The sequence below is a fragment of the Periplaneta americana genome, chromosome 1 (assembly GCF_040183065.1).
Source record: "Periplaneta americana isolate PAMFEO1 chromosome 1, P.americana_PAMFEO1_priV1, whole genome shotgun sequence".
In the NCBI taxonomy this organism is placed as follows: Eukaryota; Metazoa; Arthropoda; class Insecta; order Blattodea; family Blattidae; genus Periplaneta; species Periplaneta americana.
The window spans coordinates 165,077,500-165,103,088 of record NC_091117.1 but is presented as its reverse complement, the minus strand read 5'-3'; the positions used below and the strand labels follow the sequence as shown (position 1 = coordinate 165,103,088).

General features: G+C 36.6%; 1 protein-coding gene across 2 annotated transcripts in view; it reads left to right on the top strand.

Moving 5' to 3' along the window:
• Positions 1-25,589, top strand: part of lovit (loss of visual transmission) — a 116,837-nt gene that overhangs the window by 82,694 nt on the left and 8,554 nt on the right. For both annotated transcript variants that reach the window (XM_069830933.1, XM_069830925.1), the window contains exons 8-11: positions 4,795-4,920; positions 15,073-15,258; positions 17,878-18,008; positions 21,627-21,801. In XM_069830933.1, coding sequence (XP_069687034.1) covers positions 4,795-4,920; positions 15,073-15,258; positions 17,878-18,008; positions 21,627-21,801 — 618 coding nt within the window. The remainder of the gene's footprint in view (positions 1-4,794; positions 4,921-15,072; positions 15,259-17,877; positions 18,009-21,626; positions 21,802-25,589) is intronic.

The following is a 25,589-nucleotide window of genomic DNA, read 5'->3' as shown; positions in this document are numbered from 1 at the left end:
AGATATACGGAAGAAATTAGAGGTGGAACCACTGCTGGAGAAATTAAAGAGAAATAACAGAAGGTGGTGTGAACATCTACAAAGGATGCCGAACTACAGACTGCCAGCTTTAGCAATGGGATATAAACCAAAAGGAAGACGAGATGTAGGAAGACCAAGAGCGAAATGGGCGCCGGAACAGGTTCAACATGAACCTAATCCTTGAAGTGAAGAAGAAGAAGAAGAAGAAGAAGAAGAAGAAGAAGAAGAAGAAGAAGAAGAAGAAGAAGAAAATACAAGTTTGTCTTTTCACAGATCTTTGCCAAAGGTTTGATCTTTTGACTGCATTTGGTGCAAATCTGTCGATCACTACTCTAGGACAGAGTGGAGAAGGAAAAATCTCTAACGAAAAATTCCAAATTGTAGAATTTGATACACCTCCACAAATGCTATTGCATGTCTTTTGACTTACGTCTTTTGACTTTGCTTTGCAAATGTTTGGAACTGTCTTATTTGGAGACAGAAAAAAAACTGAAATCTGAGAGCATGACAGGAACAGCCCTAAGGTAAATTTGTTGTCTCTCCTGACCGCAGAATTTGTTATCGGTCCTTTCATTTTTCCGAACAATTAAATTTCCGGCGTCGATTACTACGACATGATGAACTACTTGACTCCTGAAACACATTTCCAATTAGATGGAGCTTCTCCACATTATTCATGTGATTTTCGAACCTTGTTAGACGAAGTGTTTCCAAGTAGGTGGATCGGTCGCACAGGCCTAATCCGTTGGCCTCAGCGATCACCTGATTTGACTCTCCTGGATTTCTTTTTCTGGGGATTCATCAAGAATCGTGTTTATACGACTAAGCCACGCACCATTCCTGAATTAGTGGAACGAATGGTTGATCACTTGATGAAAGTAAGAAATACTTTACCATGTTTCAGAATTGCTCCAGTAACGTCTTATCACGCAGAACGAATATTTTCAGAGTACAAATATTGTTTTTATTTTTTTCTGAACATAAAAGGAGTATTTCTTTCGATAAAATGAAAATGTTCATTGTTATTTGTTATAATGAGGCTAGAATCATCGTATACTTTGTATCTTATTTTTTTACGTATGGGTAAATTATTTTTGATTGGGAGTTACGAAGTTTATAATTATATATATTTTTTATTATTCGTTTATTATTTTCTTGTTCTAAGGCCGGACGATTTGAGCACATGTTTGTCGTTCTGGTTCACTATTATTCATTCGGTAGAGATATATTTTAAGCTCACACAACTTAACAGTTTTGATACCAACTTTCTGGCTCTGGTTATTATAAACATTGTAATATTTGTACTCTCTTTGGGACAATTGATTCAGTTTATGTTCAGTTTCTTAATGCTTCTTTGCTGCACAACTCTGAGTAGAGTAATTTCAAGAAAGTGATGAAGAACGTTTTAATCTTCTTTTCAAGTCTACGTGAATGAATGAATGAAAGGGGACGAAGAAAGAATGATGTTTAAAATGGCAGGCAGGGTAAGCATCCCATGCCTCCATTGGTTCCCGACTTGCAATTCACTAACTTTAGATCGAGGTTCCCAGCTAAAAGCCGTTTGCCCTCTCATCTAACAGTAGTGTATTTTTCCCCTGTAAATGATTATATGAAACATGTACACGCTAACAGTTGAATTGTGAATGAAATGAATGAAGTGAAATTAGCACCATGCCTCGCAGATGTTAATGAGAGGTGGAGAGTCCAGTGCTCTGGTCAGTTCTGTCCTAGTCACGTTTTTGTAGTGGCGCTAGGGAGACTCGTAACCTGTTATAGGTCGCGCCAGGGATTTTGGCAGATGGATTTTCTTAATGTGAACTGGAGAGCGAGTTCTCACCGCTGCAAGATCGGCTGTTATCTCTGTCGCAGTGGAATGGGTAGGACATAAGAGTAAACATGCACGCCCGAGTATTTGTGCACTCTGGACAGACACCTCCAAAAACTAAACAAATATTACAATAGTCTATATGTGTCTTTGGTATTCCCAAGAAACTTGTTCGATTAATTAAAATGTGTCTCAATGAAACTTACAGCAGAGTCCGTATAGGCCAGTTTCTATCTGATGCTTTTCCAATTCACTGCGGGCTAAAGCAAAGAAATGCACTATCACCTTTACTTTTCAACTTCGCTCTAGAATATGCCATTAGGAAAGTTCAGGATAACAGAGAGGGTTTGGAATTGAACGGTTACATCAGCTTTTTGTCTATGCGGATGACGTGAATATGTTAGGAAAAACTCCACAAACGATTAGGGAAAACACGGAAATTTTACTTGAAGCAAATAAAGCGATAGGTTTGGTAGTAAATCCCGAAAAGACAAAGTATATGATTACGTCTCGTGACCAGAATATTGTGCGAAATGGAAATATAATCTGTTATATATGGAAATATATATGTATATGGAAATATGTTAATCCTTAGTCAATAGATAAGACTGAGTTTTACGAAATACGAACATTAAGGGATGGAAAATGGGAGGCAGTAATGATCAAAATAATTATACCGATTTATTTTGTTTAACCAGCAGACGTGCAGTCTTTAAATTTAAAACACAGATTCACTCATAAAATTGGGTTAGACTATTCATCTCATCTCTCAGAATTGTTTCTAAAATTTATAAGGAAAGTAAAAAAAATTCAATTTCATGTAGGCTACTCCCTTGAAATAACTCCATTTTTTTTTTTTTTTTTTTTTTGTACTTCCGAGCAGAGAGGAGAGAGAAAGAAGTCGACGATTTTAAAAATTCACCAAACTATATTTAACTAGAGACGTAAAATTTAAAATGAAGGTTACTCTCTACAATATTGATTAAACATTCTTAAATACCATATCCTAAGGTACTGATGAAAAGGCAGAAGGGAGTGAGAAATCTCATGTCATCCGATCTCGATGAAAGTCGATATCTGAGGATCTTTGCGATCACAGAATACGAATAAGGTATTATTTAGTCCGACTTTGTCCTTAAAGTGGTGGATTGGGACAAAAATGGGTGAAAAATTAAATTAGATATCTTAGGGGTTTTCGAGACGAAAATTACGAATAATACAATTTGTGCGAATTCAATATGGCAGTTTCAGTACTATGAATTATATTTAAAAAATTAAACATCGGACATCGCACAGGTAACACATGTACAGTATTTAAGGGGGTATGTAACACCTTTTGATAGTAGGCCTATATATTTAGTAAAATCCAAAGTGTAATTTCTACATATTCTGAATGAATGTTGTGCTGGAATTTAATATAGTCATCAGCCAATACCTCTAGATTAATAAACAACTTTTTAGAACCCATAAAATGCAGTATTTATTGTGAATGGTAATTATATTTTTTCAATTGGTGCAATTTGTGCAGGGAAAATTGGTTTCTCCGATATTTTGTACGATTTCGAATATTTTAAAATGCTTTCTTCTCTGTTCTATTCACAATGTGCGTGTGAAGAAATTATTGCCCTTGTAATATCCATTACAATCCTATTTATTATACTCTTATATAAATCTAACTTCCGCAGCATGCAATTTTACCCAATTAACCAAATTATATTTTGATTATGAAGAAGAATCGTAATTTTATTAACTTGAATTGTCGCACTACCAGTAGACGATCCCTAGATTATTACTGGCCAAATCTTGTATATTGATCTGGTAAGGGTAGGATTTTCCTTTTAATTAAGAATTAATTTAATTTAGAAAATGTAGGAGACGTATTGTAAAATCATTGCGAACGGAGGTCATTTACATTTATTAAAGGTAGTCTTTGAGTAGGACTGTACCGTGGTGTGTTTCATAATAAGGATAATTGATATGAGCTGCTGTTATGAAAATATGAACGACTCAGAATGTTATCGCATCTCATTCTCGCAGCTTACACAAACAATATTGGCTCGCCTACTGGAAATGTCATCGAGGTCATCTGCCAAAATCGGTGCCTCCGATTATACCAACAAAGTGGTGGGCTACTCGTTTCCGTAGAAGCCGTCTGGCCGCCTGGTTGGCTGTGGCAAGTGTCGTGTGTCGTTTCGTGGGGTTTGTGTCTGTAGTGAGTAAGGAAATAGTGAATGTCACTATTTCGTCCTGTAGTCTGTTTAGTTGCCGGTCAATGTAGGATTCTATTTTCTGCATAGCAGAACGTAGAACCCCCTCGACCAGCTGTTCCGTGGTTGTTTTGTCTGTCTGTGGATCGTCTGTAGTGGTTGTCTTGGTTGTCATAGTCTTAGCTGCATCCGCATAAGACAATTCGGGTTTGGGAAGTGTTGGTTTGAAGACTGACTGTGATGGTTTGGGTATAGGTGACGGTATTGGTTTGTGAGTGTCTATGGGGACATGCGTGGGATCGGTCAAGTCTACGTTACACCCATCTACTATTTATAGGTCTAACGGTACTTACTTCTGAGTCACTCTGTACATGTAATAAATAAATAAGCATAGTAGAAGCACAGTCTAGTATGCACAGTCACGAAGCTTGAGTTGTGAGGGTACTAGGAACAATAGACTGTGCCGGTACTATTTCGCATTGTCTGTGATGAAGCGATAGCAGCGATCCTAGTGGTTAGCAACTATCTATGGATGCATATTCCCTACGTATTGAGCTTTGTGACTGTATAATACTAGAATGTTGTAGAAGTCCTACTACACATAATGAGATTAAACAAATCAGTTACAATCTAATTCTTAAACAAATAACCAAAAAAACAATGTTACCGTACTCTTACGTTCAAATACAGTTAGGTACCTAACAAACATATTTCTCCCAATTTGACATTATTATTTCTCAGGACCCGTATCAACCGATCGAAGGCCAGAATGCAGCAGGAAATGGCTACGTTAACTACGGCTACGATGAGAGTTACCATCAACAAGTGGCAATTGCAGAGACGTCGTTCAGCAAACCGGATATTAAGGTAAGCTCGACCTCTACGATAATGAAGACTCCGTTCATAAAATCGTGCGGACCGTCGCAATTAAGTCTTGACGGCAGAATAACGTTGAGAGCGGGGGAAGGGGAATGTGAGGAGGACAGAATTAATTTCAGTCTCGATCGTCCGCTCAGAAGCGATTTGAAGGGCTTTTATTAGGTCCGAGCGTTTTAATTGTAGAATGTCTGATGCTACCGTAGCATCAGACATTCTACAATTAAAACGCTTAGCAATTATTGCTACGTTACAAAAACTAATTTCGGGTGCTATATCGTTCGTTATCCCGAGTCCAACTACGACGTATATAAAACTCTCTTTGTAATTGTCTGGTCATAAAAATCTCATAGAAACTTGTTTCACACACAGCACAGTTCCGGTACATTACGTCTCGCGTAGAAAGAGGCGTAACGTAAAAATACATAGCCACTGGTTACGACTCATCGTCATAACTCAAGCTTTGAACTCGTGAGCCCCGACTGTGCTTGGGCGTGGCTTCGAATCCCGTTTAGGCTGGTTAACCTCGTTGAATATTTTCCGAGATTTTCTCCAACTAAGTTATGAGGCGAATGGCGTGGCGACCCTTCCGCCAAATACCATATCGCTTTAACCAATTTCATCTTTCATAAAGTCGACCTGGTTGGCGAGTTGGTATAGCGCTGGCCTTCTATGCCCAAGGTTGTGGGTTCGATCGCGGGCCAGGTCGATGGCATTTAAGTGTCCTTCAATGCGACAGGCTCATGTCAGTAGATTTACTAGCATGTAAAAGGACTCCTGCGGGACAAAATTCCGGCACATCCGGCGACGCTGATATAACCTCTGTAGTTGCGAGCGTCGTTAAATAAAACATAACATTTTTCTTTCATAAATAACTGTGCAGTTAATATACAGTCATTAATAATAATAATAATAATAATAATAATAATAATAATAATAATAATTTATTTTATTTTAGCTGGCAGAATTAAGGCCTTAAGGCCTTCTCTTCCACTCAACCAGATCTACAATTAATACAAATGCACGCTAAACTGGAGAATTAGCACTGTAGCTTTGAACCGCGCCGTTACGGTTACGACCAAATTTAAGTAAATACACTATGTTGCCAACATAAGAACATGACTTTGGTCTGTGGTGTTGTTAGAAGGAGAAATTTGTTTCTTTTTCTCTCTACCTCCTTCGTTCTGAACATTAGGCTGAGAGATAGCACCACTGTTACTCTTATTTATTTCAATGATTTTTTCCTGGACCACCAATTTGTTTGGACGACATTTCTACATAGAAGGTTAAGACAGATCTTACAAGCGATCTCCAATTACTAACAGTATGTTCATCAAAATTGCGTGTCCATTTTATCTCTAAAATCTCTCTCCCATTTTCTTTTGTTTCACCACGGCCGCAGGGGTTTATCTCTTCGGTATCAATGTTTTTAGTCGGTCATGGCCTTTATGACAGTTTTTTTCGTAATATTGATAAATAGTAATATAATTGAAGGGGTGAGTAATTTCATGGCCCCTACAAGTTTTTTTCGTAAAAGGCTGGATATTTTCTCTAGGTCACAAATAAAACTGTGACGCGGTCATAATTACGTACTTAATGCTTTGGCGAACATTAACCGTTATTTAAATGATATTCCGTGAAACACACCTTTTTTTTCCATTTATTTTATTGTCATAACCTACTTTAACATCTTACTACATATGCATTTTCTTTTAGTGCATTCAAAACGTCGTTGTACTGCATAAACCTTGAACTTGACTAATGGAGTGATTTATTTAAGAACATAGTCTCGAATTTTTCTACATCATTTCGATTGTCTTTTGTATGACACGGCTTGGTACTGCCCAGTGACTATCGACATTGCTCAATCGTGCGTATTATCCAACTGTTCCCAAATGCATAAATAATAATAATAATAATAATAATAATAATAATAATAATAATAATGTGAAATAAAATCACTGAAACTTATGTAAGTTACTAGTTAAGCTGAATATATTAAATATGTAGAAGTAATTACTTACGACTATCTTTATAAAGTAAAAATAAAATTACTTAGCTACATATTTAAATATGCCCACTGTTCAACATATTCAGAGAAAATAAATTCAGTAAATTAGTCTGAAAAAACTCAGGTTATTAAATATTCCTTATAAGTATTACATTTAAGAGCGAATGTAATTTACTATGCCTGTCGAATTAGGTAATTGTGCATTTTAGTTCTGAAAGACAACACCGTCCGACAGGTTCTAATATCGGAAGGAAGAAGATTCCAGATTCGAGAGGTGTGAATTGTGAATGATTGAAAATAGCAGCATGTTGTGTGCTTGGATATAAAAGTAATAGTTTCTTTTCGAGAAAAGCCAAAGCTGTGAAGAATTGAGAGATTCTGAAACCGACGTGACAGGCACGATTTGATACAGCGGCGAGAGTAGTTTTCTGCGTTTTTCAAGTCGAAGCTACGACAGCTGTTCGAAGTACTCATGGTGAAATATGATCAAATTTCCGAATATTGCATATAAAGCTAATGCACATATTATGAACACGCTGTAGCTTTATGTCTAATTTTAGAGTTACAGTAGTTAACCCTTAAATTGGCAATGTATTCTATAGGATACAACAGGTTAATAGGCTATATGCTATAATGATAATAGAATAGAAAAAAAATTGGTAGGAAAATTATAATTTCACAATACTATAATATTGCACAACATAAAATATGGACATTACGATAGTTGTTTTCTTTACAGTCCGACACGGTTTAATAAACTAATGTGAGAAATGAAGTTCTGCCAAGTTAAGGGTTAAAAGAACAACGCAACAATCGAATAACGGCATTATAAGAGTCGATAAGGATTTTTTTCAGAGAAAAGGGAAGGAGATGTTTCCCCCCCCCCCCTAAGATTTATTTTAGGTCGCATAACTGCATGGTCTTTTTGCGACCACAATATTCATATACAGAACAATGCAAGACAAGCAGTGATGATTACAAACAAGGTACACAATATTTTACAATGTATCTAGAGGTAAAAAAATAATAATAATTAAATAACAAAAAATTAATAAATAGAGTGTGTGAATAGTATAAATTTTACAATCAAATCATATTATACAAGGAAATTTCTTTGAAGAATTGAATTACTTGTAGAAGAACATCTGTATTGTTGAGTGCTGTAGATATATCATTTGGTATGTTGTACTTTTTCCGTGACTTGTGGTATTTTCGGCATTCTATGGTGACGTGTTTAACGGTGAGTAAGCAATGACAGGTTTCACAGGTTGGTGGTTCATTTCTTGATATGAGGTAGGAATGAGTTAATTTTGTATGTCCAATTCTTAATCTTGATAATAAAACCTGGTCTTTTCTATTAAGCTTGTGGATTGGTATATTGAGAGAGCATGTTGACTTGACTTCGAAAAGTTTTCTGGAGGGATTGAGAGTCCAAAGTGTAATCCATGATTCTTTACATTTAAGGGAGATGTTTTATGTGGATTAGAAAGTGGAAAACTGAGAACACCTTAAGTGACAGATTAAAAATTGCCGGTAAGGATAAATTTCTAAAACTTCTCAATTTCGTTTTAAGTACCTGCTTTGTAAGAAGCAACATTTTAGAATAAAACGTCACAATATCATACGTTCTATGATCGCAGATGCACTTCGATCTAGACGTTCACGAGGAAGTTCATTCTATTGTTGATGGTGGAAGCAATCGTAGGATCGATATCATAGCTATAAATAGGAATAAACAGCCAGCCGAAATAATTGATCCTACTATCAGATTTGAAATCTCAGCCACTCAACCATCTGAAGTGAACGAAGAGAAAAAGAAAATCTACGAGCCCACGATTCAGTACCTATCAGCGAAATACAATATTGAAAAAATCACAGTTACCGGTCTCTTCTTTGGAGCGAGAGGCACCATTCCGAAAGCCTTTGTAAAGTGGAGGGAAAAATACAAGCTGCCGAGAGATCTTCAAGATGCCATCATCACCACCATTATAAAATTTTCTGTAGCGGTATTTCGTCAGCATCTTTATGACGTACATTCAATTTAAATTATACTTGGTTCTATTTTTTTTCTTATGTCTTAATCACTTTTGTCTGAAATCTGTTTATATAATTTTTCATTTTAAATTTTATTGTGAGCTATTCTGTGTCGCAGGGCAAACCCAAAATATTGGGTCAGACCAATAAATTAAATTAAGGCCTATGAAAATTGAAACTAATCGCTTGAAAATAAATTATATCGCAGTACAAAGTCATCTTGATTAGTGAAATTAATCAAATTATCATTGATGGGAAGAACAATCGACGCAATCGGAACGTTAAAGAAAGATGAGCTATAAGTTACCTTCATAACATTTAGAAATTAATTGGGAGGTTTTTTTATAAACTCTAAATACGGATTTATAAACCAACTGTGTATTCTTATGCATTAAATTACCTGATGCTTCTTTCGATGTGGATTCATGTGGATTCAATGCCGGTTCTGACGAGATTGCGTCGACGATGCAAGTCCTCAAACTTCGTTTCTGAGAACAGTCCGTATAATTTGCAACTAAATTTTTCCGATAATCATTAGTTCATACTTGTGTTCACTTACCGCACTTATCACTATCGATTAGACTTACTTACATATTACTATGCAGTACAAAATCATACTTTCGATTAGTAATACGAAATTTTACCTCGCTACTTTTCAGCTCACAACGTTTGCTACATTAGAATTTATCATATAAAGATATATTTCCGCATTTAGTGGAAATCACGTGATCTATTTTGACATTCATATCCATATGCTTATTCACCGCATGCTCATACGAACAGATGTACAATACAAAACTGGTAGACACGGTCTAGTTCACTGGCCGACTAGAGCAAGTAACAAAAAGAATGGCGCTAAATGAAAACTGCTCTGAACGACCTCTATAATTGAGGTAAACTAACCTGCTACCAATCCAAGTATCGAACACGGACTAAATCAGGGATGTATTCAAAGTGGACCAGACTGACTAGAGACATCTGCATTCTTTAAGCAAAACTTCTAAATTATGTAAGAACGCAAGCGTTTAGCTTTTTCTCTATTTTGTCAGAGAGTTTCAGCTGAAAGATATAAAAATTTCTTGAAAAAACTGATAGTTTTGTTAAGAGCTGCAACCAGTACTTTTACTCTTCCCTATTTTATCAATAGTCTCTAAACACACACCTTCATCTCAAACAGCAGAAATAACTAAAATGCTCTCTCAATTAATATCACTCAATTAAAGAATTGTAAATGTTAAATGTTATTTTTATTTAACAACGCTCGCAACTGCAGAGGTTATATCAGCGTCGCTGGATGTGCCGGAATTTTGTCCCGCAAGAGTTCTTTTACATGCCAGGAAATCTACTGACATGAGCCTGTCGCATTTAAGCACACTTAAATGCCATCGACCTGGCCCGGGATCGAACCCGCAACCTTGGCCATAGAAGGCCAGCACTATACCAACTTGCCAACTAGGTCGACAAAGAATTGTATTCCAATGGATACCATCCCACTGTGGAATCCTGGGAAACGAGAATGCGGATGCTTTAGCAAAGAAGGGCAGCACTGCTACTTACAGACCTGTTACTAAATCTACGTATTACTCTGTGAAAAGATTTATTAAACCTACATACTTAGACTTCAACAAACAAAATTTGATAATACAATCTCAAGGGAAAAAATGGAACTCTATGCATCATAATCCACAGTTAATTTCTGATTTACCACGAAAATCGTCTGTAGCTGCATTTAGATTGGCAACAGGCAATGACTGTTTGACCAAGCACCTGCATAGAATTGGAATATATCAATCCCCTAACTGCCCATTGTGCAACTCAAACCAAGAAATGGATTCGGAACACCTCAAAATCTGTGCTTCAGTGGCTGACCATGATAACATCTTTGAAAAATATTGGAGTGCAAGAGGTCAAATGACTTTATTGTGAAACGCCTGGCATTAGAAAACAACAACAACTTTTACTCTTCCAATTGTTTCCAGTGGGCAGTCTTTGACATTTTTCTCAAGGCTATTGCAACCAAATACTATCAGTACGGCTATTGAACATGAATGAAAATATCGGTAGGAAGGAGAAAGGATCCGTGTATTCCATCGTCACGCGTATATTTCCTGTGATTAATGTCTAATTGATATGACGTTGTTAGCAAAAGAAAGATGGTACCGGTACTAAGGGATATTCTATTGAAACTAAATGACAGCTGTGAGCAATATGGGATGAAAATAAATGTAAACAAGAAAAAGGCCATGTTTTCGAAAGAAAAGTTTTTTTTTTTAACTAATGGCGGGTACTTGACTTACATCATTCATCCATATAAAGCCAGTCATGTATTTTTATTGGGTTATTTTACGACGCTGTATCAACATCTAGGTTATTTGGTGTCTGAATGATATGAAGGTGATAATGCCGATGAAATGAGTCCGGGGTCCAACACCGAAAGTTACCCAGCATTTGCTCGTATTGGGTTGAGGGAAAAACCCGGAAAAAACCTCAACCAGGTAACTTGCCCCAACTGGGATTCGAACCCGGGCCACCTGGTTTTGCGGACAGACGCGCTGACCGTTACTCCACAGGTGTAGATGCCAGTCATGTAGATCAATTTACCGACAGAGAAATTGCCCAGGGTGCGCCATAGGAGGCTGGTCTACATTACACTCGCGGTGAGTTGAGATGATTATGGAGATTTGTTGGTATCCCACAGGGCCTCGGAGCCTTAAAAGAAATCGAAGCCTTACAAAGATTTGAACTCAATAAAAAACCTCAGCCGCCACATATTTTTTTTAGTCTATCTGGCACCTGAAATTTGTCTACCCCTGATATTTAGAATAAGTAAAAGTATCTAGATACTTTAGATCTAATTAAAGATTGGAATTAATAAAAAATAACAACAATGTCAGTACAAAATTGAACTAAAATTATAAGTGTATGATTTACGAGTCTCTATAGCCTACATTATAATCGTCGTTTACTTCATTGGAATAATATGTCTTATAGTTTATAAATAATAAGCGCGACAAAACTGGCTTGAAAATGTGTCTGTAAACTTTCTGGGACGGCACCACTGGACGGAACTTACAAACGTATTTACGTCAAAAAAAATCGCGATATAATTATAGCAGTAAAAGCGACTATAAATAAAATCAACGAAAAGAATACGATTTTCCAGTTCAATAATAATAATAATAATAATAATAATAATAATAATAATAATAATCTTTCTTCTTCTTTTGCCAATACACAGTTTTGGGTTGTTTCCCGTCTGTGAACTACAAATGGAATTGGTCCGTCCAACGTCGGTGAGGTCTGCCTAAATCTCTTCGTCCTCGTGGATGGTAATACAAAAGTCTCTTTGGTAAACGATTTTCAGGCATCCTAAGAAGGTGGTTTCTCCATTTACGTTGATAATGTTGGACGTCTGCGGTCATCTCAACTTCCCACTACAGTGGAAACTGTAGCTAACGGAAGAGGGTGCAAGCGAGTGTCCAGCGCTATAACTGGACCCCATCAGCTATGGGAGCATACCCAGACAGGAAAGCATGCAGGTCCAGAGGCATGAAGGTGGCAACCTCAACACTGGACTTACCCAGCCTTGGGTCGGTAACCCATGATGGGGACATACATCAATACTCAGAAAACAATGGAAAGCAGGACGGATAAATAATAATAATAATAATAATAATAATAATAATAATAATAATAATAATAATAGCCTACAATGTTATAAAACTGGCAAATCTTGTAAATAATGGGTATTCATAATCTGTTTAAAACTGTCAGATTGGCAACACTTGAAACCAATTTTTTCACCCTCCATCTTATCGGAACACATTTCTTAACTCTCCCTCCCCAACGCGGAAAATTAATGCACTTCTACGAGAAAACACCTTGCATCATAAGAGTTAACTCCTCTTGATGTAGACTTCGTGCACTTTACGTCATCGGTGTGTTATCCAGTCTGGCAAGGTTGCTGTACGTTATGATTAGAGCCCGGATGTTAGGCAAAATGCCTTTTTTAAACTGAGTGTATGTATGAAAGACCTATTATAGATAAACACATTTCCACACATTTTGGGGACGATAGGTCCAATTTTTATTTTGCTCTTTTTGCCTATTTTAGCTCCCGTTGCCTATTTAAGGTTAAATGCCTTTTTTAGCCTTTTTACGTCGTTATTGTACATTTTCTATATTTTTAATGCATTTAAAATAAACGGCACATAAATTATAACAAAAAACAAAAAAGAACGGTTGTACAAATTCAAAATATATATTCACCTCACACAAATATTTGCTGAGAATCTTAATCTCCAGCGATACATGCGTTTCCAAGAAGTCGTAAACTTTTCTCCCCTACCGATTCCATCTTTTATGTCACTTAACAAAGATGTTTGAACAGTATAACCTTCAATACTCAGGTCTCTTCGGGATTTACCAGCGAAAGAAAGCAAGTCTCCAGGTCCCGTTACTGTTGTCGCTTGCACGCACAAGTCACGCGTACTTTGAAGTCTGTAATCCCTTCTCACACCCCTCTTTTTGAGACAATACACAGTCGGTTTTTCCCGATCTCTGAAAGAAAGTAGAGACAGTCCTTCTGAAATAAATTGTTTTAAGTTTGCTCCAATCACTTCAGTAGAAGTAGAAAGATCTTTTTCCACCATGAAAAACGTTCTGTCTGACAGGCGGCTCACTATGACAGTTGACAACTTAAAAAACATCTTGTTGTGACATGTAACCAAGGAAAGTGAGTATCATATGGGATAGTTTATTAAATAGGCTATTTGACGTTTTTGTCTGTTTCCATGAATAATATATGCCTATTTTTACTATTTTAGTGCCTATATGCCTGCCTATTTTAACCGAAATATGTAAATGCCTACGTAAACATCCGATCTCTAGTTATGATAGACTAAGAAGTTATGAAGTCAGTTTTTTCCGTGTTTCCCATACCATTATTACTCTTTCATTTCTCCATTAACGCCTTAACATCATTCGAGGCCTCTTAATAAATTCTGGAGTTAACAAAAGACGTACAGAATGAACCAGGCATTAAACTCGGTCAGTTGTCTGACGGCTTCTAACGAAATGGACAAGAATTCGTTTTCGAACAGATTATACAAGGCTTTGTGTGAACAAAGATTTATGAGAGAGAATTCCTTCAAATAGTTCGATTTTCCTTGTCATTATCTTCTATTGTTTCTAAATTTCTCCTACTATCTCTGGGTTGTCTCTTCAGTTAAAATGGAAAGTTAAATATTTAGCCCATAATGTTCCATTAATTAAATAAAAATATTAAGTTACATTACTAACCAATTAAACTTAACATCGAAAGGTACTATAGCTATCAAAGAAGAGACTTCTGACACCTCGCTTCTACACGCTAACCGCAAGGTCAACCAACAGAGACTGAATTCGTCACTCGACTTTCTGGCGTGTAGACGGCGTTTCCACATAGATTCTTTGCTCAGTTGTCATTGTTTCTTAAATACTTTCGCGCTTATCAGCAATGAATACAAAACCTCTGCCTGCCTGCCTGCTTGCCTGCCTACTGTCTGCCTTCGGAGTGAGGGCAAGGGCTATGCTGCTATAGTAGTCTAGGTAGGTAGTATCGTTCGCCATTTTTGCTCTTTCGTTGCCGAGCTACCAGACGAGGAATCTATTTGCCACACCGTTAAACATTATCATATCGTAGCTCCTATGATAATAAATCAAACGCACTGTAATTCAGCAAATAATTGAGCGGCAAATAACGTCCTCGTGTGCTTTCTGCGAACGCCAACGAAAGAGCCAAAATGGTGGGCGATTATATTAAATATTTATCTAGCCTTAGGAAATGCATAACGTCGTCATCAGCGAATCACAAGACGCACACATTTAAACGTAGCCGACCTGCAACGTGATTGGCTGCCGTAAATAAGAGCGACGGGACTATAGCTGCAATGTTCGCGCTCTGTATCTTCCATGTTGTCCACCAGAAACGTCAGAAGTCCATTCTTTCCTTGCGATAGACGTGGTTAGTTTAGGTTGGTTAGTTTAGATTTGATTAGATTAGGTTAGGTTTAGGGAATTAATGTTATACAATATGACTCATCTGAGTTTGTGTGCAGGAGAGTCCTAGTGGCAAGGGGAAGACCAATGCAACGGTAATGCAGTATCTGCTATCCATCGTGCGCATGCCGAAATCGCTCCGTATCCTATGCCTCACCAATTTATTCTGCTGGAGCGCCCATGTCTGCTATTCCCTGTATTTCACCGACTTCGTGGGAGAAGCTGTCTTCAAAGGCGATCCTCAGGTTAGTCATACTATACCGTGTACCAGTTTGTTAAATTATTATTATTATTATTATTATTATTATTATTATTATTATTATTATTATTATTATTATATTTTACTTTGCCGATATAAGGTGAGTAATGTCTCCGTGAATATTTAGATATGCTTTAGCAGATCTTTCTCTTAAGAAAACGCTATGTAAGTAAAGCTTTTATGCTCAAATTTTGATTTACAGAACATTAAGAGATAGGCCTAATAATACATACATTTAATTATACTAATCCTATTTCATATGAGGCATTTTATTAGTAAGGAGCGGATTCCTATGTAATTAAATATTCTTTTTGCGTGTGATAAAACACAATTAACAAAGTTAAAAATTCCGAACATGAAGTTTCAAGTTTAAAACCCGAATTTTATTTCACATAAAACACACATTTTCACAAAAAATTATGTAAAAACATATTTTCATGAAATCTATCATAAACACATAAATCTTGGAGTTTTTTTACTTTAATAATTTTTTTACGAGAACTTTTAAATATTTTAAAACTAAATCAATTGTATCACTCTGAAGTATGTTAGCTTTTTTTAAGAATTCTTGGTTGCTTCGTGTTTCTGAGCGCTGTGTGGTGTATCCGTGATCCATTTTTGTAATAGTATCGACTCAAGTTCTGAAAACTGCTAGGCAGCATATCAATGTTATTATTAGAGAATAAATTAACATGGACAAGGATGAGAGATCTTGCAACACATAATTAGGAATGTTTATTGTTGCTGAAGATGATTTCATTCCACGCTTTGTTTGTGAAACACAACAGATAAGAGCTCGGGTATGAACATTATTTAAGTTAAACAAATCTCTCGCGTCTCACTCATGTCATGTAAGGCAATCTTGTTGTGATTCCCTGTTATTGGGCTTCGTCAATCGATATCCTTCAAGATATACTGAAAGATGGTTATTTAAAAAACGATTTGGCTTTCCTATTAGCAAATTTAAGCTTTTTGTGTGACACCATAAAAGACTCGAAACATCCAAAAACTTGTTGTCTGAAACAGGGAGGTGCGTGCCGTATAAATTAAACTAGAATCGCTACCAGGTTCAGAAGCAAAATTACTAAGGGACAAATTCAAGAATGTATTTGGGAAAAACAGTGGATATAAGAAAATGTGTAAAGTTGCTCAAGTATTGGAGGATACGCCTGTAGGTGAAATTGACGGTATATGTGTTTGCGACATTCTTCTCTTTAAATATGCATGTCTGACGTCCTCTGATGTGGATAGATCGTTTTCACAGTATAAGTCGTTGTTCAGAGATAATCGGTATGCATTTGTGATGGAGAATTTGGAGATGACCTTTGTTGTTCACTGCAATTCTCGGCCAACTACTAGCACTCAAGTGTGGTTGGTGAGTACCTAGTAACATTTTTTTCTTCAAGCTAAGTAAGGTATTTTTGTCATATTTAAAAAATATATTTATTTTTTTATTTTTAGCAAATATTTTCGTACTTTTTAGCACATAAAAAATAAATATATTTAAAATTTTTAGCACATAAAAATCCGCTCCCTATTTATTAGTGTGTGCGGTCTCCGTGAGCTGAATTTTAATGTCATGATGTCATATTTCCTGGTAACAGCTTTAAGATTTCCTTGGAATGAATATAGATCCTTTCATCCCTGTTGAGTTAAATGGTCTTTTGTTTCAGTGCCCCATATGAGTTTAATTTCGATCATCAGACATTTTAAAACGTTCTCAGCTTCTGTTAAAATGCATCTCACCAATGAAATTGTACCTACAACCATCTGTCGACCTACATTTCGCTACCATCGCGAAACATACATTTGTCATTGCACTAAGAATGTCCTTGTAATGACTGACCATTCATAGTTTTTTGCCCAAGAGCAGGTCTTTCACTGTAAACTCAGCATACTCCAATCTTCCTTCTTTTTCGTCTTTCTTTTAGTCTCTGCATACGATCCATATATCTTAATGTCGTCTATCATTTATCTTCTTATGCCCCGAACTTTCCTCCATTCACCATTCCTTCCAGCTCATCCTCCAGTAGGCACTTTATTCTTAGCCAGTGATCCAATCAATTTATTTTGCTCTTCCTGATCAGGTTTAGTATTATTCTTTCTTAACACACTCTTTCTACCACAGCTTCATTTCTTATTATGTCTCTTCATTTCACACGCTCCATTCTTCTCCATAACCACATTTCAAATGCTTCTAGTCATTTCTCTTCACTTCATCGTAATGTTCATGTTTCTGTCTCATACAATAGCACACCCCACACAAAGCACTTCACCACTCTCTTCCTTAGTTCTTTTTTCAGAGGTCCATACAAAATGCGCCTTTTTCTATTAAAAGCTTCTTTGTTATTGTTATTCTCCTTTTCACTTCCTGGCAGCATCTCATATTATTACTTAAAGTACAACCAAAGTGCTTGAAATTTCTCAATCGGTACAGCGTCATTAAGCTTATGTAACCGATTTAAAATGGTCAATAAATTCCTTCTTGTAAGTAGAAACCCATTCATTAAAGATTATGACCTCTGCAGAATAAGAAAATACACATATTATTCTCAGTACAGACTTGTAGTGACAAAATGAAAATACTCTATTTTATTGTTTCCAGGCAGCAGATGGAACAGTGGAGCGAGAAATGTACGAAGAAGGCGTCAGATTTGGATGCTGGGGAATGTCTATGTACTCTTTATCCTGCGCTTTCTACTCTCTCATCATTGAGCACCTCATTCAAAGATTCCGGTAAGATGAACAGCAATGAGTACCCAGTTTGTAATATCATTTACTTGTTTATATAATCTTTGGAATATGTATGATAAGACTTTCCTGTGTTAAACTTTAACGTACCTCGTTTACATGTTTCGACCTATTTATGGGTCATTCTCAGAACTGGTCGTTGTTGGTCTTGGCGCCTCTTGTTCTGTTTCCTGTGAGGGTGCGTTCGTGTGGTATAGTGTAGAGTCAAAGAGTGTGTGTGTTTTGAAGTTGAGTTGTGTGTTGAGAATTTCGTTGGGGTGTGTTTTCGTGTCTGTATATTTCATATTGTTCTAGTGTATTTAGTTTCTGGCTTTTTGGTTGGAAACTAAACACACTAGAACACACTAGAACAATATGGAATATACAGACACACGAAAACATACCCCAACGAAATTCTCAACACACAACTCAACTTCAAAACACACACACTCTTTGACTCTACACTATACCACACGAACGCACCCTCACAGGAAACAGAACAAGAGGCGCCAAGACCAACAACGACCAGTTCTGAGGATGACCCATAAATAGGTCGAAACATGTAAACGAGATACGTTGAAGTTTAACACAGGAAAGTCTTATCATACATATTCCGAAGCGATACAATGTTAAAAGTTGTGTAATCAAGGTGTATTATATAATCTGTCAGACATTTTATTTTTTAGTTCTTAGGATAGAAATTGTTTTACCTCAAGAAACTTATTATATGAGGGTGGAATTAAAAAGGTTTATTGTTGTAAAATGATACACAAATAATAGACTCATAGAATAAATAAATGAAAATATATTTTTAAAATGCGTATATTCAAAGTACCGACTAGTATTGTGCAGTGTTCAAACAGAGAGGAAACCAAAACGTTGCAAACTTCGTCTTATTCCATGTGAAAAACTAACTGCAATATATGTGTTCAAATCCTTAAGCGGTTTAAAATAGTGTCCTGCAATATTTTTGTATTAATAACACGAAAAGTTACCTATACTCATTGCTATGCGTAAGTTCGCAAGATATGTGCCTGGCAGCCTTCTGCAGCTAAAGCGTAAAGGCGAAGGGAGAAGAAGAACTAAGGAGAAAGGCACCGAACATATGTAAGAAAAGGGGAAGATTGAATAAACGCAAAGGAAGCTTCGGGTCTACAGAGACTCAGCAAACATGAACCGAACGTAAGGCCTCTAACGGTTTTCAATGGATTCGGTTATTTTAGTTCACATGCTTCACTTCTACGTACTGTTGGGATGCCTATGGAGTAGGGCGAAGTTTGTAGTATCTTGACATCTCCTCACATGTTCGAACATTGCACGACACCCTAGATCATATATGTAACAGATATGTCGGGGTTATAGGCTTTGAGGTTAACAACTTTTGTCCGGTTTACTACGCTGCCATCTAGTTGTTACATAAGGAGTTACGTCATAATACCAATTTGAATAGCATTAGCGACTGTGCTGCCATCTCGTGTTCGTTTACGGCGGACGGGTGGCGATCCTGGCGGTTGTTCTCTTCAAAGTGCTGCCGATTTTAACGTAGCGAGGAGTTATCTGTTACATATATGATCTAGGACGACACTATCCCCGGTATTCTCCCGATCTTGCGCCCTCAAATTTTCACCTTTTCCGTTCTCTATTCAACAATCTTCAAGGGAACTCCTTTGATAACGAAGATTCTTTACACAGTTGGCTTAACGACTTCTTTAACTCCAAACCAGCAGATTTCTTCAGACTCGAACTCGAAAAACCACCTCAACATTGACAGAGTCTCATAGATAGTGTGAGAAAATATATTACTCATTAATTTCTGCTTCTCTTCTTCTCAAAACTTTGTCACAGCGAGAAAACACTACGAACTTTCGCATCAACCTAATACATAAAAGCTCATAATATAATCAATAGGGCCGTGACATCGGTGTATTTGTATTAGTCTGAGGTGAACATACGACGCCGGACAGAATGTAGTCGACATGTTTCAAGTACAGGCAGCGGAAGCGAATTTGACACACCTAAGCAAGCACATTCCGTGTTTTGTATATGATAATTGCGTATTATAAAATCAAGACCGTAGAATTATTGTATAATAAGGGCTAATATCGGAAATGCTGCTGAGGTTGAGATATCATACCTAAATTGTCACAAATGTGGTAAAACATAAGTCTGAAAAGATGTTTTTTTATATATATTTAGAGTTTTGCATTACAGTTTTAGAAAGCCGAAAACGTATATGGCGTACAATTTTGCTTTCTCTGTATTTAACTATTACATTAATTTATTTTATCACATCAATTTCGTACCTTACTTTTCTTGCATGTTGTTTGCCTGATTTCGATTCCTGCTGCAATAAACAACAACATTCATTTTCAAAGTTTCAAGTGAAAATGACAGCCGAGTGTCGGATAGTATAACCTTGAATGCGGAAAAACTGCGTTCAACATCGGCTGAAACCAAGGGCGCATATGTAAAATATTTCATATTATCAATTTCATTTCTACGTCACACAGTAATACAAAAAAACGTGGTTTCAATTCATTGTGCGAAATTTTTATCAGATGATAAGTGCGATTGTTATAAACTTGATGTAGAAATGAAATTTATGATGTGAAATATTTTACATATGCACCCTTTATTTCAGCCAATGTAGAACGCAGTTTTTCCGCATACAAGGTTAGTCTATACTATCCGACACTCGGCGGTCATTTTCATTTGAAACTTTGAAAATGAATGTTGTTGTTTATTGCAGCAGCAACCGAAACTAAGCGAACAACATGCAAGAAAAGTAAGGTACAGAATAGATGTGATAAATAAATTAATGTAACAGTTAAATATACCTAGGGAAAGCAAAATTGTACGCCATAGGCCTATACGTTTTCGGCATTCTAAAACTATAGGCCTAATGGAAAACTCTAAATATAAAGAAAAATATCATTTTAGACTTATGCTTTACCACTTTTTGACAATTTAAGTATGATTTCCAACAATTATTCTCAACCTCACAAGCATTTTAGACCTTGCCAATATTAATCCTTATTATAGAATAATTGTATTGCCTTGATTTTATAATACACAATAACCATATACAAAAACGGAACGTGCTTGCTTAGGCGTGTGTCAAATTCGCTTCCACTGCCTGTACTTGAATCGCCGACTACATTCTGACCGGCGTCTTATGTTCACCTCAGACTAATACAAATATACCGATGTCAATGCCCTACTCATAATATAATCTATAATAAAAGAGTCTGGTATGGTGGGGAATCATTTACACTATTCTGGCTTTTGAAGTACTATAATCTTATGTGTCTGAGTAAAAATCATTGAGTTTCACATGCATTCTCATAAAAAGGAACTTGAAAATGGTAAATACGAACAAAACCTGCAAAGTATATCAGAAAAGGATGCTGTACAACATAATTATGTAGGTCTACAGACAGGTGGCAAGCTAACAATCACTTTTTCGTTTGAGGAATGATACAAACTTATTTTCATAAAAATATACATCTAAATCTACTTTATACAGCTAGAAACACTTTGTATAATGTGGAAGTAGGCTAAACAACCAATAGTACAAGTGAAGGTATGTTCAAATACTAAAATAAAATCTATTTTTTTTTGCAGGGCTCGGAATGTGTATGTATGTGGATTGCTGTTTGATAGCATTGGCATGATGATTTTGGCAGTGACCAAAAATCGGTATGCAGTCATTATCTTCTCAGCGGCAGCTGGTGTCATGTATTCAACCCTCTTCACAATGCCGTATCTCCTAGTGGCACATTATCACGCATTAGGAACGGTAAGCTTATGTTATTTAAATATATTTGGATATGTTAAAGCATGGGTGTCCAAACGCCTATAGAATCAGAAGATACTGCACGTCAAGCATGCTCTGCTAAGGTCAATAACTTTCCTTATAAAATAAGAAAAACGACATTAAAGAATATGCGCTGCGGGTTGCTTACGCCAGGGGTTACCTCGTACGAATTACAATTGGACATCTATGCGTTAACGATTTACACTCTTCGCTTCCTATTTGAAATACCTGAATTCAACATTTTAATTTATGGAAAATTCCTGGAGTTTTTATGTTTTAAGTAGGGCCTACTAGTAAATCTCTTCTCGCAAATAAAAGTGCCCCCTCAAATTGTTCTTGCCTTTCAAATGCACCTTTTTAGTATAAATAATACAGTTACAAATGACCAGTTAAGAATAACTTACAAAATAACAGTCTGAAAAGCGATTGTTTTACAAGGAGAGGACACGCTCCGTATACCGCCGAATTAAATCAGATTTTGTGACATGAAAGTACAAGATACACTGTTCAAAGTCATACCTGGTATGGGTGGCCAATGACCCCTCGTTTTGGAAATATTGGCTATTGTTTATGACATACTTCCGTTAGGTGCCTAATAGGGAAGCATTAGACTGTGTAAGGGCGTAGCTCATGTGGTTGGATGCTGAATTGTCATCCAGGCAACCTGAGTTCGAATCCTAATGCCTTCTCATTTTTTAAAGCTTGATATTATTGTTGTTATTATTATTATTATTATTATTATTATTATTATTATTATTATTCACTTTCAGTTGTCAGTTCCTATATTCAAAGCCATGTTGAAAAATACGTAGTATGCATTAAAATTGATAAACGAACGAGAAGTGTTTGTGAATGTGAAGGATGTCTGTTTCGCAGAAGTGCGGAAAAATGTGTGTGACTGTGGACAACCTTCTTGCATTTGCTGTGCATGGTGCTGGAAATATGTATATATGTTTTGTGTGTTTTTATGACAGCATAATGAATCTGGTACAAAATGAAATGGAATAGCTGCTACAGAAATAGAACAGACACCAGTACACATCTTACCTTCCTACGTGAGCAGTATTTCATTGTTTATCCTTTACAATACAATGTTAGTTAATTAGTAATTTGTTTAAAACATGATGAAGCATTCAATACATTGAGAAATATGATATAGGTATGTAAATAGATAACTGTGATCACAATATTAATAATTATTAAAAGAAAAAAATATAGGACCAGTTAAGATTCGAACTCAGGTTGCCTGGATAACAACTCAGCATCCAACCATATGGGCTACGCTGTTACACAGTCTAATGCTTCCCTATTGAGCACCTAACGGAAGTATGTCACAAACAATAGCCAATATTTCCAAAACGAGGGGTCATTGGACACCCATACCAGGTATGACTTTAAACAGTACGTCTTGTACTTTCATCTCACACATGTCCTCTCCTTGTTAGTCTCTAGTTAGTACAAATGAAGAGGAGAGACCTGACATGTGAGCTATGCGCGAGGAGAAAGAATGAGCTACCAGAAAGAGAGTTTGTTTCATGATGGTTAATATACGAGTCTACTGCTAAATTCACCTTTATCTCTAAGACCTGATGACACGTCACAGTAGTAGTTCGATTCTGTCCGCCATCTTTTGACGGGTGATGATAGGGTGATGGTAATAAGATAGTGGATGGATTTCAAGGAGAAAATTACTCCAAATAAACCTTTGCCTTGGTCCGTCACAAATTTCATTTTGACTCACAGGGATTTAAACTCATCCAGCATTTTCTTCTAATATAAGTTAATGGCCGATGTTTTCAATAACTGAACACTTTTGGCGTCAGCAAATGACAAACAAAATGCGTCAAACAATAAAATAACGTTATATTTTTTTCCTAACTAAATTGAAGATTAAAATAATTTGCATATTAGATATCATAACATTATTTGCGTTAGTTTACATATGCTGATAAATTATTAGTCTAAAAATTCGTCACCAACACCACCACATCCAATGTCCCTATTGCCGCTGCTCCATCACCAACATCATTAACAATAATAATTTCATGGAACATCGCGCATTACTCTGTTTTGTTCATTACTCCGCTTTTTCTATCTCTTCTTCACGGTCTGTATGTTAGTTTAAAAAATATTGTAACGTTTATTCTACTTTTAACCACCACACCTGTCAACAATGTGACTTTTATTCTTAATAATTCACCCTACAACAATGGGTACTCCACTCAACACAGCAACACAATAGTCGTTATTGCACTCCACACAACGACAATGACAATACACGTGTATTATTGAGAAGAACAACACTGTACTCCTAATTCCAACTCATGTTCACAAAGCACTATATGCAGAACAAAACTGTCAGTTCTCAGTTCACAGTTCGTTCGCCTTGGCTAGTTCTTCTACCTCACTCACTCAAGTTCCCTGCACGTCGAACCCAAGCCTTCCAGATGCGGTTCCTTGCACGTCGAACCCAAGCCTTTCAGATGCGGTTCCTTGTACGTCGAACCCAAGCCTTCCAGATGCGGTTCTTTGCACGTCGAACCCAGATCCACCTTGCTCGCTGCTGTCCAAGACTTGAAGGCTGACTGAAGACTAACTAACCTTCTCGCGACTGACTGACTCTCGTCGGCAACTCACGGTGTTATTTATTTACCACGAACATCTAGAATGTTCTGCGTCGCGAAGCTTCTGAACCTTCACAACAATCTGCTTCCAGGTGCTTCCTTACTTCCGCTCTCTCCGCTCCACGCCGGGACCGCAGTTCTTTCCCCTCGCTCCATGCCGCGCTACAGCGCCTACCGAAGCTCGAGTTCCGTTTCCCCGCGCCTCCCTTCTCGCTACATGCGCCCGCACACTCCCGATCCAACCAGACGCGACCAGAACGTTCCAGACGGGTGCCACAATATTAAGAATAATAATAATAATAATAATAATAATAATAATAATAATAATAATAATAATGGCTTTATTTAACCTGGCAGAGTTAAGGCCGTAAGGCCTTCTCTTACACTCAACCAGGATTAAAACTTGCTTACATAGTTGAACATAAAACTGGATCGGAATTAAGTAATTACATACTGATACAATTTAGGTACGTAATGAGATCTAAAGAGGTAGTTACATAAAAATTTACCCCATAAAATAAAAATAAACATAGTGGAATACATATTAATGTTGTTAGAATCAAATACGAATCACATAAAAACAGAAGCCGATAATTCAATAAAAAATGTACACAGTAAAAATAAAAATAAACACATTAGTATACATATTAGTATTAGATTACAATTAAGTAGGATTTACATAATTAAACCAGAAACCGACAACTGAATAAAATGTACACAAAAATAGATTTAAAAACAACACAGAGGGATACAATTGGCGTTAAGTGATAAATAAACACGATTTACATGATTACACAATAAAAATAAGAGACAAACAAAAAAAAATAAATAAATAAATACAGTGGAACACATTCCATTAAATATTTGCAACGCGTTGGGTCTGGCAACTCATCATAAGATATTTTTATAATTTACATTTAAAGGAAATTAAAGTTCGGCAGCCCTTGACTTCAGGCGGCAGAGAATTCCAGTGACGAGAAGTAGCAACAGTGAAAGATGAAGAATAAAGAGATGATGTGTGGAGTGGTATTTCTAGAGTGTTATCATATTGTGACCGAGTATTTAAGTTATGATATTGAGAAAGACTGTGGAATCGGACAGATAAGTAAGAGGGAGTAGAGGTGTGCAAAATTCGGTATAAGAGAG